Here is a 16,535-nt window from a genome sequence, read left to right as displayed (position 1 = left end):
GACTCAATTAGACAAGTACCACAGCAACCGGATCTAAATTCCAAGCTAGTCCTTTTGCACAGGCAGCCGATATGGATGATATCCACAAGTCTCAGCCCAGCATAAGTTCTTCTGTGATTACACAAAAGGGTGGCAATCCCCTCATCCTGTTCCTCCATAAATACTGGCATTGCTGTGCTAGATACTGATGTTGCTGGATTTACAGAACTATTATTTTTTCTTGCTTAAAGTTTCTTGATCAATTTAACTGAAAAAAAAAAGTATATACATGAATGAGTAAAATAGTATAGTCAAAATGTCTTTTGGAAGGAACTTTAATTGAATAATGGCTTTTAATCCACTGAGAAATTATAGGGGGAGAAGGGTAAGAACAGACAAGAAAGCCATTAGAACACAAATGGAGACATTCAGAGCAGCAGCTCATATGGAAATAGCTTGGTTTTGGAGTTTCTTTGTAAGTTAAGACTGCAATATCAGTGAGTGGTAATTAAAGGCTTGAAGGCTTTTCATATCAGAATTATCTTGAAATGGAGCCTGTGGCATTTATAGACCACTATGAAGCAATTAACAAGAGGAAAGCCTGAATGCTAAGCATTCATTCTAAGTTCATTCTAAAAATAAGTGGTTTACAGTTTAATTGGTTTGACAAAGTTAAATATACAAAACTTTCTCATCATAGAGGTATGAGTCCAGGAATACAGGAAAAAACCACACACAATAAAACCCCAGAAAAAACCAGCTTGTGGGAAACTAGAGTTCAAGACAGAAACATAACCTCATTTGAACTTCAGGAACTTGCATGCAGAGACAGAAATTCCCAAGGAAGTTGGGAAAGGATGGTCAGTCATCATCTAAGAAACATCACAAGCTTTTGTACTGCTTCCCAGGAACAGAAATTGAAGACTTTAGGTCTGCGAGAGAAGCCTTTTCAACAAAGCTGCTAATTTAGCTTGCCTGCCAATTGACTACATGGAGTTCCAGCTAGACATCTCATTTTCTTTGAGCTATTGGCCTAAAACATCAGTCACAGAGACTGTAGAATCTTGGCTGTACAAACTGAAGTGCAAACTTTGCTGTCACTGAAGTATTCAATCAGAAGCCTACTGTTTCTCTAGCAAGTAATCAGAAAACAAGTATCTGAAGAGGCTTTTTGGCTTAGAAAGAATCCCAATTCAAGAGTAGATCTAGATAGCGGAAATAAAAATGTCCTGTTTCCAATATCTTTCCCCAGCATAGATTCTCCAACATGGAAGAAACACAACCTACTCCCTACAGCGAAGCAGCCGCCCAAAAGGGCTGCTTTCCTCTAAACAATTTTTTAGTTTCTTAACACTTTGAGGAAATTTCTATTTGTGAAACTTTGACTACTACTTAAACTGGGCTGAAATTACCTTATTTACCCTAAATGTTTTAACTTTTTTGCATGCACTGCTCTCAGCCCTATTTCTTCAGGAAACTAGACCAAAAAGTACTTCAATTTACTGAAAGCAAAATGTTTACTAGCTTATTCTCAACTGCAAGCATGACTTAGAAAGCATGACTGCTATATTAGCACCACTGCATGATTCTTCATGTTAAAAAATGATTCGGAAAGAATATCCAGGAAAAGCTTCAAGTGTTGACCCTAGGGAAAGAAGTCTCTTCCAAAAGGTTTTTGTTTTGTTTTTTACTGACCACATATTTTAACTGGCAGCTTTTAAGCTTCCTTTAACTGAAAACAAAGAGGGAGAAAGGCCAAACAGTAGGAATTTCTTGTAGCTCTTCACTAATTCCATGCTGTCTCTGGGTACAGGTGGATGAGTACATATGAGCAGATAATCAAGAACCATTTGCTGTTTTGCAGCTGACAAGGAAAGAATTTGCTTATTAGCTATGAAAGGTCTGCTGCATTCCATGCTTTGTTATGCCACTGAGCTACAAAAGCTAATAAAATTCCAAAACAGAAGCCAAGCTTTTTGATCACAGCTCTTTTTTTTCTTCCTGTTTTGGCAGAAGTCACATCAGGAACATCCTGTACCAGCCAGGAGAGTTGTCATGGGCTATTACTCCAAAATTTCAGTAACTGCTCACTAGTCAGACTTCATCATAGTATAATGTAATTATGGCAGCAGTGCTGTTACAGTCCCTTTCATCTCAACAGGATGCTCTGCTCCTTCAGAAACTTTTTAATTTGCTTTTCAGAATGTGGCTTCAGACACAGCCTATACGTTCAATAAAAATAAGTATGTTTCAAATCGGGCCTTGCAGTTCATATTCAGCCAAAACCTTTCTTCATATTGGCAATCTTATGTAACATGCATAGAAGTTAGACTGAATTGAGAGCATTTAATAACAGGATTTGTCCTTTTAAAGAAGAGAAGCTTAAGCTCTATTTAGCTTAAATGCCTGCCAAACAGCTGTTGTAAGAAGGAAGGTGTTGCACTCACCACCTTGGAACAATTCCATTCTCTAAACTGGTTGTCTGACTTCGGAGCCAGCGACGTTGGTAGCTGCTAGAAGATGATGAAGAAGAGCTTGGAGATGGAAAAGGAGTGACCAGAAGGCTGCTCAGAGATGCTATCAAGAAAGCAAGAAACCCCACATATACTGAATTGCAAAGTGCCGGTTAAATATTTTTCTTTAACTGGGAACAAATTCCCACAAATATTGCTCTTTCTTGCCAATCTTTTTCACATAACTCACTTGCTACAGGAGACACAATTATTTTAAATAAATCTTGCTGCCTGAGGACATTCTTTTCTTACAAAGTCATAGATCTTCCTCACTAGAACATACTGAAAGTATTCTTATTCTCATTAAAAGCATTCTGTCCTAAGAGGTGTTGCCCTCCCATTACAACATACAGATCTCCTGGTCTCCTGCCCTCCTTTTCCTATTCAGTGCAAAACCATCTTCTTTTCCCTTGCTTTAGTAAGGGCTCCAGCCAGTTCTTTCTCCAAATTATATATTGGTTAAGAACCCAGAAAACAATGGCTGTAAACAAAGAATATCATTACCAATATTCTTGCATTAAGGCTTGGGGCAAAAGGAGAAGGAAAACTCCTCAGCAGATCCAAAAATTTTGGATTTACAGGTCATAAGGTGCCTATATGTCAGGTGAATCAGTGCACCAAAGAATTGTAACATAATCACAAAAGCAGGCAAAAAAGACAGCAGATACCTGACCGAGCAATGCCGCTGTCTCTGTCCTCATTTTGTCCTCTACTAGGCATATCAACAGGCGTGCTGTGTGCTAAAACAAACAGATCAGATCAACAGAAAATATTACATAACTAATCATACTATTTGTCAGCATTTAAAAAAAAATGTTTAAGTTTAAAGGTCATAAAACAGCAAGGTTACATACTGTACTGTTACTCCAAATAAGCAGTATGGTGTGAGCAGAGGTGGCAGCAAACAGTATTCCCATACTGAGTTACTAGAGGAAGTTGGTTATTTGCCCCAATCTAAAAACATCTCTAAGAAGCTTAAGAATGTGAATACAGTCTACATTATTAGAAATCAGATATGCTTTGAAAATGAGGGCTGGTGATACCCCCATCTGTCACTCTTTACATTTTTTTGTGTGTGCAAGATTGTCATTTTACACAGGTTAACATCATAATGAAATAGTCAAACAGGAGGTCCATTAAACTTCTGATTCACTCCACAAGCAGAGATTTACTATCCAAAGCCTCACAGTAAGAAACATTCAGCTTATGTCATATTATGTTGAAGTGTTAGTAGTGCAGAGTCACTCAAATTGTAGAGCATGCAAGATTTGCAAAGGCTGTGAAGAAACTGCATTGGTATTCCAGTTCACATTTTTGCAATTAACAGAACTAATTAGGCCTAAGATCTACCCACCTGCATGGCTCATCAGTATGCCTGTAAAAGGAGACTTTATGTAGTTTAAAGTTTTGAAAAAGATAAGAAATTGATATTGTTAAAAAAAAAACCTTAAAGCCTCCCAGACTTAGCTCAAGAATTAGTTTTGAATGTCTGCCATCAAATTAAAAAAAAGTAGCAAGAGGTAAGAGAAGAAAAAAGCTGTACACCAGCAAGACACCTGCACACTAGCAAGAAACCAGCTACAAGCCAGGAAACATAAGTTCTCTAAGAAACATGAGGGCTCATTCATTATTTAAAACACTGCATAAAAATACCTTTAAAATTAAACACAGGAATTAGAAAAGAAATATGAACAAAAAGCAATTGATTTAGCTATTTTTTTGGAAGAAAGATTTTTAAGTATAAGCAGATACATCTCTTGTCACTATTTTAGCCCTTTCTGTTTCTAGAGAGTAATTATGTATGTCCTGCAAGGATTCAGAAAGAGCTGGATTTGTGTGTGCATATGGATGGGTCACACTGTGGCTGGCATTCCACACAAACCTGCAAAGAAAGAAGCACTGCGGATGAGCCGGAGGGGACCTCCTTCAGACACACCCTGCAGCAGTTTGCTGCTACACAGCTGTAACACACCTAGGAAACAAAAGCAATGTAGAAAAAACGCAATGCAAAAAAAGGGGGGGGGGAAAGGTGGTGATCCACAGGAAAAAAATAAACTGAACGAACAGATGGCCTCATGTTGTCAGAAAGACATAGAACCTGGAAATATTTACCTAAATTACTTCCACTGCGACAGGTTCCCAAAGCATTCTGATTCGAGCTCAGCTTTCCCAGGCTGGGATCTTGGTTGATGTATTCAAAGCTATCTTGTAAGCTAAAAAGGATGAAAAGGCCAATGTTCCTTAAGAATGTGATCAATAAGCATTAATATAAGCTTGAGAATTAGGCTCATTTTATGAAAAAAAGAAGGCTGAGGATTAACTTTACAATCTAACTCAAGGACCAGTAGGTTTTCTGAAGCTGTAAGGAAACAGGCATTTATTTTCTATATAGGCTCCCTCTTTGTATTATTGTAAGTTTCTGTATGTCACATTTGGGATTCAGTTTATTCACATTTGTGCATTTTTGGGACAGGGAAAAAGGGAACAGATGAGAAACAGTGTATCTTCTGTCATTGTTGAAAGAAACAGAAAGGGGGTACAGAGACACAAAGGTTTCTCAACACACACCTCTTTTTCACCGTTCTGGTGGCAGCAGGAAGACATAGAGGCTTTGATTGTCCAAAGCACCTAACCTCTGAAGTTAACTGCATGCCCTAGACAAATTAAGAAGCAGAAACTTGGAGGGATTTTACTTTTTAAACTTGGGTGGCCTGGCTGTGATCTATAAAGAGAATCCTTCTCCACAGCTGCCATTTCTGATTTTCTACTAGACTTTTCCACTTCAGCTAAGTCAAATTTAGAAGCAGTGACAGAAGGACTACAAAAGGAGAAAGAAGAAAAGACAACTACATTGGATATGGAAGAAAAAAATAAAAACAAGGTTCTTACTTATTGTTACTTCCACTGAAGCTTCCTACCCTGGCTGAGAAGACTTTACTTATCATCAGCTGTGGGGGAGAGCTGAAAGGATAAACAGTCATTTCAGTGAGTCATCAATTCCAAGCGCCTGACAAGAGAGTGCATCAAAGAAAAGGACACTCACCGTATATAGTGAATTTTCAAGGTGGAGCCTTTGTAACTCATTGCCACTGAGCCAAACATCATTTCTCCCAGCATGTTGACATCAGAGGCTGGTCTGGTGTACTACACAGACAAGATGGGAAGAGCAAAGTCAATAATAACTTGGCATACTATTTCAATTTAACATAGTGCCATAGTGCTACATTTTGGATGGAGAATACAAATAAGTTCTGCTTTTCCATGTAGACTAAGATCCTGTGTGGTTCTAACACACTGAGTGCATGTACAAGCAAGTACAGCTGGAAGACATACTCTGTTTTACTCACTAGATGGGCATTGTTACCCTTATACCAGGGGACTTCCAAAGGCAAGAAAGAGGAAAAAAGATATACTGTATTTCCAAAGAAATAGCTGTGTCCAGCAACATTCCCATATAATGGAGTGTTTGATGAAACCTGTAGGTGTTCACAGGATTTAAATTCTGTGGTCTGGATCCCCAAGCATTAAACTGTCTTCCTTATTCAAATGAGTAAATTCTCTTTCTCTGCCTTTATAGAAAGCTTCTTAGAAACATTTTTGATTAGAAAATAATTTGTGAAGACTGTGTTTCTAAGTATAATCAGACCGATTTCTTATTTTGTTTCAAAGACTGATCATCAATAGCAAATATGGAGAGAAGTTTGTTAATTCTGAAGGAAATCACTTACCTTCTAGTTAAATATCATTTTTTTTCTACCTTAATCTATATGTGCTTCAAAATTACATTTTTCTAGATGAAATGTTTATGTTTTCACTGAGAAACAGCCAGAGTACCTAGAAAACAGTTCTCTTAAAAATTTCATGTCACAGGAAGACAGAATAAAGGGACTCTTAATATACCATGTTCAACAGCTTCTTCAGAACTGACCTGAAGCATAGGTAGACATCTTTCAAAACAAGAACAGAGAACGGTATAGTGCTTTTTATGACCTTCACAAATAATAATGCTACTAAATATCTTTTGTAACTCTTTCAAAGACAAGACCAAGATAGACCAAAAGGTTAAGATGTACCCACATGTTTTACTCTACAGCTCTTTAAAGATAGGGTAGATATCTCAAGGTTCAGATCAACTCGTAATATACTAGAAATATAACTAGTCATTCAATGCGTGTAAGTTAAGGCTTTTATATACAAACTTCTTCAGTAAAATGGATAAACACAAGCAAGAAAAGTAATGAACATTACCTGATACTTCGGTATCTGTTCTTTGATATTTTGCATACAGCTTATTGAGGGACTATGGGAAGAAATATTGTTGTTCCCATTGCTTGCTTGGCAGTTCTTGGCAGAAGTCTTTACAGAAGCATCCTCTGCCATTTTCTGTGTCAAAACAGAGCAATATGATGAAAACAATTAAAGCAAATATGAGAAGTCCCATCTGTAAACCTACCATGGCAAGATTTTTCTTAAACTACAGGTAAGCAACAGAAATAAAAGATACTCTTATTTGGTTCAGAAAATATGTATAAATTTTAAAAGATTTTTAAAAAAGGCCATCAGAGAAAGTGCAAAACTACTCGCACATTTACAGTCAGACAAGATTTCATAGTATCACACACAGTCAGAGTAATTAGTCAAAGTTCCACTGGAAGATCATTCCCAATTGTCATGAATTGCTCTGTGTAACGTTTACCAAAGTTTATGTAAACAAAATCTCAGCTTATAGGTTGCTTACAAACCAATTTTTATAATCATTTGCACAATTAATCACTCAAATTGCATAAAACTTTTTCTCCCCAACTGAGCAACAGATTTCTTAAACAGAACAGCCAACAAAAAAAGGGGTGAAAAAATGCATCATTTAGTAGAATTACCAGGTCATAAAATCTATTTGTTAAACCTATAAAGGAGTTGTGTTAAAAAAAAAAAAAAAAAAGGCAAGCAAATAAATGCTTAAATACAGATGACCACTTAATTCAAAGTTTACTCTCAAGTCACTGTTTTAACGTCATCTTAGAACTGATCAGAAAGGTGCAAAGGAAGTCTTGGAAAGATACCGATTACATTAATGTTATTCGTATATGTTTCATAAGACAAGCTGCATTTAATTCATTGGGATTTGCTTAATAGTTTTCTTGAACGAAAACCAATGAGTTTCTTGTTTTCTTTAACGGCTGCCTTCCCCCCCCCAGTTTGAATGTCCATTAGATGTCAGTTAAAAGGGCCACATTATTTCAAACATACTTCTCACGCACTTGAAAGGTTTTGTATGAAGGGAGCAAAACTGTAACTTTGCAGCAATGAAAACTACTTACAAAGTCTAAAGAAAGCGTATCTCACACTCTTGAACTTTTTATATATTTAAGAACGTCAAAATCCCTTAATGAACATATATTTAATGTGTATTAATGTAAACATTCAATCATACGGTGCACATCAGAATGAAGTGTATTTTTACAAGTCTTATTTTGCACCAGCATGGTTTACCTCATTGGGAACGTGCATTGGCAGAGATCAACTAAATTTTTTTAAAATGTCAACAAGGTACCTGTAGATAGTTTACAGAAAAAACAAGCAAACAGACAAAAAGAAATAGTAATAACCTAGATGCTAGTAAAAAGCAGCCATAGCCAAATTTACATCACATATTTTGGGCTCGGCAAGACAAGAAAGGAACGATAACAGGAAATTAAATGGAAATAAAAGTAGAAGCCAATATTCCACACGACTGATTTTTAAGATGAACACTTTGAATGCTACAGTGCAGTAACTGTAGTAAGTTTTAGAATACTCAAGTCCCGATGACAGAATGATGAAATGGGCAAAAGATGCAGAAGAAGAGGAAGAGCAGGCCAAGAAGAGCAGAGTAGATGATCTGTCATTTTTTAAAAGTTGAATTTAAACTACAGTGATAGCACAGCTCCTTTACTGATTTAAAAATAAGCCTACTAGCATGTTAAAAAAGTAAAATCCTGGACTTTATATTTTATCCTATATTTGCACTCCTTTTGTGCAGTTTCTCCTGGCATAGTATTTGTGCTATTGCTTATCTAATCCCAATGTGACTGTCATTAGGGGTTTAGAAATGCACCAGTGCCAGTAGTCATGTGTTGAATGAGCTATTGACAAAAAATGCCTAATAAAAGTGGTCTGATATATGCCATCTGCAGAAAGAACTGGAGATTAGATTAAGAACACTGAAAAGAAATGCAGTATATTAAAGAAAAAATGTTTAAATGGAATACAGACCTGCTAGTTCCCGCAGATAAGTTTATTGCATGCTTTAAAGACAAACAATGTATTTGAATGTTCAATGTGAATAAGCTTTACTGTATTTCAGGAAAATGGATAAATACACAGTATAAACACACATATACGCTTTCACGACTTTAGTTTAAACAGAACTGAGCTTGAGAGTAATTCTGCCTTAACTTTAAATGAATCAAGTTTTAGGCTCACTGCTTGATAACATACCAAACAAATGATGAAACATTCAAGATCACTTTTAACATCTGTGTTTGCATGCCATTCAAAGTGCTTTGGCTGTTTTAAAAGGTACCCAAATTAGCGTCTGGCCACAAAACAGATTATAGCCTGTATCATGTGTTATGAGGGAGGTTCTAAGCTGTTTTATGACAGTGTTGCATAGAGTTTCTGACAGGACATTTTGTAGTTAACTTTTAGTTTAAAGTATTCAAGCAAGTGGAATAATTTGAGTATTTAAATGAAGCCAGAAATACAGTTCTTCCTCACATGCTGGGTGTTTTAAACCAACCTTAAGACACAAAGTAATGACCTTGAGGGGGGAGCAAGATTAACTGACCAATCTGACCCATTTACCCTCTTAAGTAGATGATCAGTCATCAGCTGATGATGCTCATCAGTTTTACTGATTTGACACAATAGCATATTTGCAGTGTGACCGAAATAGAGATTGCTGGTTTTTAAGCATCTTCCTATGTAATTTCTACAAGTCACAAATATTTGTATATAGCTAGTGATTCTACAATAAGCCATGCTAGTCTGACAGGCTGAAGCTGCTGGTTGTAACAAAGGCTTCAAAACAAACAAAAATTTGAAATAATTCAATGTAGAAGAGAAACACAGAGCTAGTAAAAAAAAAAACAAACCAACCAACTAAACAAACAAAAAAACCAAACCAAAACAACCACAAACCAGAAGCTACTATTGTTTTACTTGTCTTAAAATCACCTAAGTTTCCTGGAAGTATTATTCCACAATTTGTGTGCCTGGAGAGCAGCACAAAGAATTTGCATCTTGACAGCACCTACTCTTGCTTCTATGTGTGTCACCAAAACTTATGTGGCCATATATTGCCATGTGTCAGTCTTACACATTACAGCATGGTTAGCAAAAGTGGAGTTGTTTTAATTCACATAAAGCCAACAGCTTTACTAATCCAAACACCAAAGGAAGACAAGCACATTTAGAGACATGCTAGACATCACTGGAACAATGGAACAGCACAACCAGGGCTAACAACAAAAAGCAAACCCAGTTGACGTTAAAAAGGCTAAGGAAATACTCAGTTTAAAGGGGTATATATAGATTGCTTTGCTTGAAAGCAAATCAGGTCTAAGTTGTTAAGTTTCAATACCATATTTATAATAAAAATACCAGATACCACATATGTGTTCGTAGGCTTTTTAGAATCTAACACACTCTTGTTGCAGCTATCACAGAATCAAGTGAAAAATCACAAGTAAGATTGAGAAGTTGACACTGTCATACGGTAATTCCCGCTTTTGCGAAGGGAAACAAAAAGAGCAGTAGGACAAAAGGAAAATTAGCATTTCATACCTGAACCACAGCTTCATCAATTTTGCGGACTGCTTTGGAATCAAATAAGACCTGTCTGCCTCTCCTCTCACAGTCTTGGTAAACTATCAGGCGGATTTCATTCAAGTCAAACTCTGAAGAGGACCAGCTGCAGATTATAAACACAAGAAGTTAAAATAGTGTGCTTACTTTGCAGGCTTACTTAAGTGAAGAAACAGGTATTTGGCAAACACATCTTTTACTCAGCATTTACAAGAAACAGGCTTAAATCACAGAACTCTGACCAAAAAGGAACTCAAAGGAGCATCTAAGCCCAGTGTCACTGATACACAGGCAGGCACAGCCAGACCAATTTTCATCCAACCTTTCTTCAAAATTTTCCAGAAAGGGAACACAAAACTTTGTCTCAGCAATCCGCTCCAGGGCTTAACTTCTCTTAAATTTACTCTCTTCTCTGTACAGAGTCTGGGTCATCCTAATTGCAAGATAGGTGTACTATTTTGTGCAATTCTCTCAGTCGCAATAAAGAACAACGGATTACCATTCTTTTTACTACAGCCTTTCACAAGCTCAAGGCTTATACCCTCCCTCATCCTTCTCTTCTCTAAGCACCACAAATCCAATTCCATTTGGCCTATTCCTGGCAATATAAGTTACGATTTTTCCGAAGTTTAATTCTTGTAACTGAAAGACAAGGTTTATGTTGATCCATTACTTTTCCCCTTTCTTTTCTGAGATGTTTGAGGGTTTACAGAGTAATTGTAGATTACCAAGACTTGATCTCTCACTATGATGAAACTCATTTAGTAGATGGAACCAAGATACCACTGAGATTCAATCTGAAGCAAAAAACTCTCAAGCCAGAATCTTCCCGTTCCTCAGAGATACACCATGGCACACGACTTGCCTCCTTGCGCTACCGCAAGAGGCTAAGGAGCACAACTGATCATGGCTGCAATGGCAAGAGACTATTTCCTAATTCCAAAGGGAGTCAGTCTGCACGTCAGAATATGGAGGTTTGCTTGGCCTCCGGTTCAACTACAGAAAATGCTGTTCATCTTATGCAGCTGACAGGATGGAATTAATGGAAAAAACCTACTACTGCATATAGCAGTGCCACACAACACTGGCGCTCAGTCATATTGCCTCATCCCTGACCTGGATGGACCACATCTAGGGGGTAAGAGTACAACTGTTATTAATAGTTGTTGGTTTAACAAATTGCATAACAGTCAAGGCCACACTGATCTCCCACCCAAAAGTATGTTTCATACATGACTTTTTCCAAACTCTGCCCTACAGAGAAGGACAGTATAGAATTGAAGAAAGAGCACAAAAACTCTATAGAGCTGAAAGACAAAAATTTCTGAAGCCATTTCTTTTATTCCATGCTCTGTTAATAGCCATAAATCAATAGTGAGTTAAACACCATCAACTCCTGCTAGAGTCAGTAAGGTAACCATAGGCAACTGCTTTAGGAGCACACTCAGAGACTTGCAAATTTAAAATCATTATAAAGCCAGCTTAATTTCTTCTTTGTGCTTCATCTTGCATTTCAGGGATCAACTCCCCTTTCCATGTAGCTAGAAAGAAAAATAAGCCTAAATAAGCACCTTTTTCAAACCTGAAAGACCTCATCAGTCTGGAAGGTTTTATTCTATTTTTAAATACCTTGGGACAGAATAAGCCAGATACTTATCTCCACTGTAAGGCACCCTGATACAAGTATACTCCATGTACGTAATATACAAGGGTCCAGTACACATCAAAGCCAGATCATGGAATGATGCTAAAGGCTGTTTTGCCATCAACAGTGAGGAAACTTGTTGATATGTTTGTAACATGTTGCCTCCAAAATGCTAGGAGTGCCAGGCAGATTTCTTTTCAAGTCTTCCCTTTCAAAGGGAGTCACAGCATTAAGTTAACCTGCATGAGATCAGACCTGATACCATTGTTGATAGTTGCCCAACAAAGATCCTACACACCTCACATATACAGAGAGCTGTAACTACACCATCTGTTTTAAAAGCCTGTTACTAGTTTCCCAGCCCACTGCCTATGCCATGCTATTACAAAATCCAGTTATACAGAATGTGAGAAGTCAGGGCCATCAATAGACTTCATTCTAGTCTGCTGCATGAATCTGATATTCTTCAGTACCAGATAACTCTGATACCTCTTCAGTTATACAGCTACCTATTTATTTACACACTTTCTACAACAGACAATACCTGAAGTAACTATGCTGCGTTCTTAAAAAGGCCACAGGTCTTCCCTCCTTTAAACAACAAAGAAAAGGTACATCTCTACGGCCTTAATTTAAATTGTATGCAAGTGCAAAGCCTTATTTATCTCCAGGACTGGCACAGCAGGATCTGTAGTTCAGACCACAGGACTGCAAGTCTAAACTGAGAAAGATTAATTGCAGGCACAGATTGAGTCAATCCAGCTCTGCATCGGCCCACCGATGCTAAAAGCATGCTCAATACTTATGTTGCATGAATTTAGTTTTCCTTATGAACAGGTGAACTCCCACATTCTGCACTAAAGCAAACTATATGTTGCTTGTGTGGTGCCAACTTCTGTATGAGACGTGAACTGGGTTTTATAACAAATGCTGAAGTAGAAGCCAAATTAACAGCCTGCTGAGGTGCCTTTTCCACACAGCATGCTAGAAGTAGAGATTGCTGCAGTCTTTCAGAACTTCAAACAGATTCTAGTACCAGACAGCAACAAGCTACGAAGTTACATAAAATTTATCATACAGAGCTTTATGTGACTAATAGACCAAATCTAGGGAAGTGACTTCAGATAATGCTGCTTGGAGTATTAACCAAATACCAAACTTATGTTCTAATGAAGTCTTTGCTTTCAGGCTTTGGATTACCCAAAACACAGATGCAGTTCCTGCAGCAGTCCTACCTGTTACAGGAGAGATCCATCCTACTAAAATCTCATTTGATAAGATCAAGTATATCTATAGGCAGGTTATACAGGCATATAAACCCATAGTCTCATTACTTCCACGTGGAATCTAGCACCAGGCCCAAGACTAGTCAGATGACCAGGATGTTTTTCCCCATCACAAAAGCTGATGAGCAGACTGCTTACAGTACTTCCACCCTTTATTGTTCAAGCTAGCTTATATAACATACAGCCACCAAAACAGGGACAGTGGGAGTATTCAATCATCTCCTAAAAAGCAGTGTGTTGAATACAGACAGTACAAAAGCTCATTGGTCAGCTCCAGTTTCACATGCATAAAAACCAAAACCCCAAACCGTTACTTGTCTCCGTATCAGCTTCTTGCTTATTTAGCAATGCTGAAAGGCATGTGCTTCTTTTTTCTTCACATACAGTTTTTGAAAAAGAGTTAAGATTCTCTTGCACAAAATATCAGTTTATGAAAAAAACCCCACCACATCTGCACTGTATAGCTTAACATTCCTTTAGATGTTAGAAAGTAATAGCTTAAGGGTTTGAGTAAGACGAAAAAACCTTTCACTTTTCAATCAGTTGTTTCTAAAAAGTAAGACCAAAATATCTGAAATAGGCAACAGAAATATTTTAGCCTATTTTTTCCTAAGGAAAAAAGGCTCCTGTGCTCACAGGCAACCTATATGCATACAGGTTCACCTCGCCCAATTATTTGTTAATTCACTAATCAATTTCAACCACCAAGTTTGACGAAGGGATATGTATTTCTATCCTCCAAAAATAAATAGTGAAGGAGATAACAGACCCTTTCCCCTCTCCCCCCCAAGGCCACAATATGAACTAATGTTAACTTTAAGGCAACAAGAAGATCCTCACGATGCGTATGTGAGAGATAGAGGATGGGGAAAAAGAAGATTCTGAAATTGTTATGTGAAAAGCTTGCACCAGAATTTGCACATTATTAGATTGAATTTTCTATTTTTCATTGACAATTCTGTAATGAAATTATTAATTCTTCCACTTTCGGACTGGAAAGCAAACCGTCAACACACTTACAAAAAGCTCCTTATTTTCCAGCTGCACCACATTATGAGATTCTAACAGTCTACTCCATGTCCAAATATAACAAATACCAATGTTTATTCACATCAGAAGTGCCCTTTTAGCACTTCACCACCACCCCCAACACTCTCCTACTTCATGTCTCAAGACTCAGTTGTTTTCCTTATACTCATTTGGTAAAATCTAAACTCTAAACTGGCACACTGTTGATTGTCTCTTTTTCCTGTTTCTGCCTAAAACAGCTTACCCAACCATATGTAAGTACTGAAGGAAGCTATGTGAGTTATATATGAGTAGTTTTGCACATGTACCTACTGCTGAAAGTGTTACTTCTGATAACAAAACTACATAGCCCCCAGAGTAAGCTTCGTATTTCTTATGAAAGTTTAGCAAGAATAAGTGTGCTACAATCACTGCTTTTGGACAACAAATGTTGCTTCTTTCAGCAAGCTTAAAAAAAACCTTCAAAAATAAATTTTGCTAAACACTAACTGAAACATCATTTGCCTTAGCCCTGTTTACATAAAAATTTTCTCATTCTGCTTATACAATAAAGATCTTACATATTCAATTCCTGTTTAAGAACTACTTAGTAAACAGAATGATAAAAGATCTGTGCTGAAGGAATACATATTGCTAAATGACTTATAAAACAAATGTTACAAATAAAATGAATAAAATTATAGTAGGGTTTTTTTCAGCCACCTGAGTGTCAGTGTAATGCAAAATGACAAAACAGGCTTCTGAAGAGACTGACAGCTAACTGAAATGTTTCACTTTGGCTTAAAACCAATGCATTATGCCAGGTCCTGCATATTCTTAAAAATTAGCTGAATTAATTAAATTAATATGAGCTTGTGCGGGTGTTCATATTTCAGGTTAAATGTGGTTATTTTGACCAAACGTAATGTTTTCTTATTTAACCACAAAAAAATAAAAGCCCCACATATCCTTTCTCCCTTCTCCTCTTTTTGGAACTACATGACCCTTCTGTAAACTAAGCGAATTCTCTGCAGCAGCAGAAGTCTATCCCTGCACATGAAAGCAGATCAGAAACGTAGCTGGAAAAAGGAAGTAAGAACTGGAAGGCAATGGAATCTCCACCTCTTGGTGGCAGCATGAGTTATACTAATTCACTTCATCCATGGAGGTATATACCTTTAGGAAAGGGCACAAAGAAAACGTTCCCAATACATTCCAAACAAGTATCGAGGCTAGTTAGAATGTTAATTGAGTTTTCTTGTTTCCAAGTCAGTTTTCTGCCTGCTTAGTGAGCTGAACTGACTCCCTAAGGGGAGCCAGTTCCCAAAGGATTTGGAAAGGCCAAGGCCAGCACGGGGAAAAAGGACAAGAGCATGATGTCAGAAAGCAAAGGAAGAAGAGGCAATGTGATTAATCCCTTCAGCATCAGCAGTCTGTTTGAACAGCCTAGCTTATCTAGCCTCACTATCAGACCAGATCTTTCCTGCATGTGGAAGATGCTAGGACTAATAAACATCATCTTCAAGTCAAAATAAATAATAAAAAAAAAATAATCAAACTTTCTACTTTCATACAACAGGAAAACCAGGTCTACTAAAGATATTAAAACACATGGATTTTTTTTTTTTTTTTTTTTTGAAGTGAAGCCACAAGTTTGGAACAGGTTACAGATATCCTGGGAAGTTTTCTGCCCAGATTCCCTATTAAGCTTAAGTTTGCTTTATTTTCTCTTAAATTGGCATATAAGCTACTTTCCTTTGGCTTGTTCAACATTTCTCCCATTACAGATATGAGACATGGAGGCAAGAAGGTGTCTTTTACTTAGGGGAAAGCAGACTCGTTTGTTTCTGGAAAAAAGTCACAAAAAGTTGCCTCATTCTGCCCCAAATCAGTATTTTCAGCTAATATAGATCTCCAAATCCTGATCTTTACAAAGAAAGCTTTTGGTTCACCTTTATAATAATCAGCACACATGCATGCAATAGCTGAAGAGTGACCTATTAATTTATATTCAAAAACTACTTCAGCTGACCTTAAAACATTTTTGAAAGTGACTAACCACTCACTACTTCAGTGCAACTTCTATAGGCTAGAGAAATAAAAAGGCTGAAACATATCTATATACCTACCTATCTATATTTTTCTGCTTCTTAGATCAGCAACCCTGAATGTAGAATATTAATTTGGAAGAAAGCTGCCCTGAACCACATTTTCAACACAGTTACATAGCAGTAGCGACTCAGACATTGGAGACATGCT

General features: G+C 37.2%; 1 protein-coding gene across 5 annotated transcripts in view; it reads right to left on the bottom strand.

Annotated features, from left to right (window-relative positions):
- The window catches only part of FNIP2 (folliculin interacting protein 2), a 52,126-nt gene that overhangs the window by 19,154 nt on the left and 16,437 nt on the right, over positions 1-16,535 (bottom strand). For 2 of the 5 annotated variants that reach the window (XM_052778270.1, XM_052778254.1), the window contains exons 2-9: positions 10,317-10,443; positions 6,741-6,875; positions 5,536-5,636; positions 5,382-5,453; positions 4,605-4,705; positions 4,375-4,464; positions 3,161-3,232; positions 2,427-2,556 (exon numbers count right to left, since the gene is read on the bottom strand). In XM_052778270.1, coding sequence (XP_052634230.1) covers positions 2,427-2,556; positions 3,161-3,232; positions 4,375-4,464; positions 4,605-4,705; positions 5,382-5,453; positions 5,536-5,636; positions 6,741-6,875; positions 10,317-10,443 — 828 coding nt within the window. Of the gene's footprint in view, positions 1-2,426; positions 2,557-3,160; positions 3,233-4,374; positions 4,465-4,604; positions 4,706-5,381; positions 5,454-5,535; positions 5,637-6,740; positions 6,876-10,316; positions 10,444-10,659; positions 10,793-16,535 lie in introns of those variants that run through there. The other 3 variants (XM_052778277.1, XM_052778261.1, XM_052778284.1) reach the window with 2 other exon arrangements.

This window comes from Harpia harpyja, chromosome 2 (genome assembly GCF_026419915.1).
Source record: "Harpia harpyja isolate bHarHar1 chromosome 2, bHarHar1 primary haplotype, whole genome shotgun sequence".
In the NCBI taxonomy this organism is placed as follows: domain Eukaryota; kingdom Metazoa; phylum Chordata; class Aves; order Accipitriformes; family Accipitridae; genus Harpia; species Harpia harpyja.
Note: the sequence above shows the minus strand (reverse complement) of the source record. Positions and strands in the feature narration are given on the sequence as shown.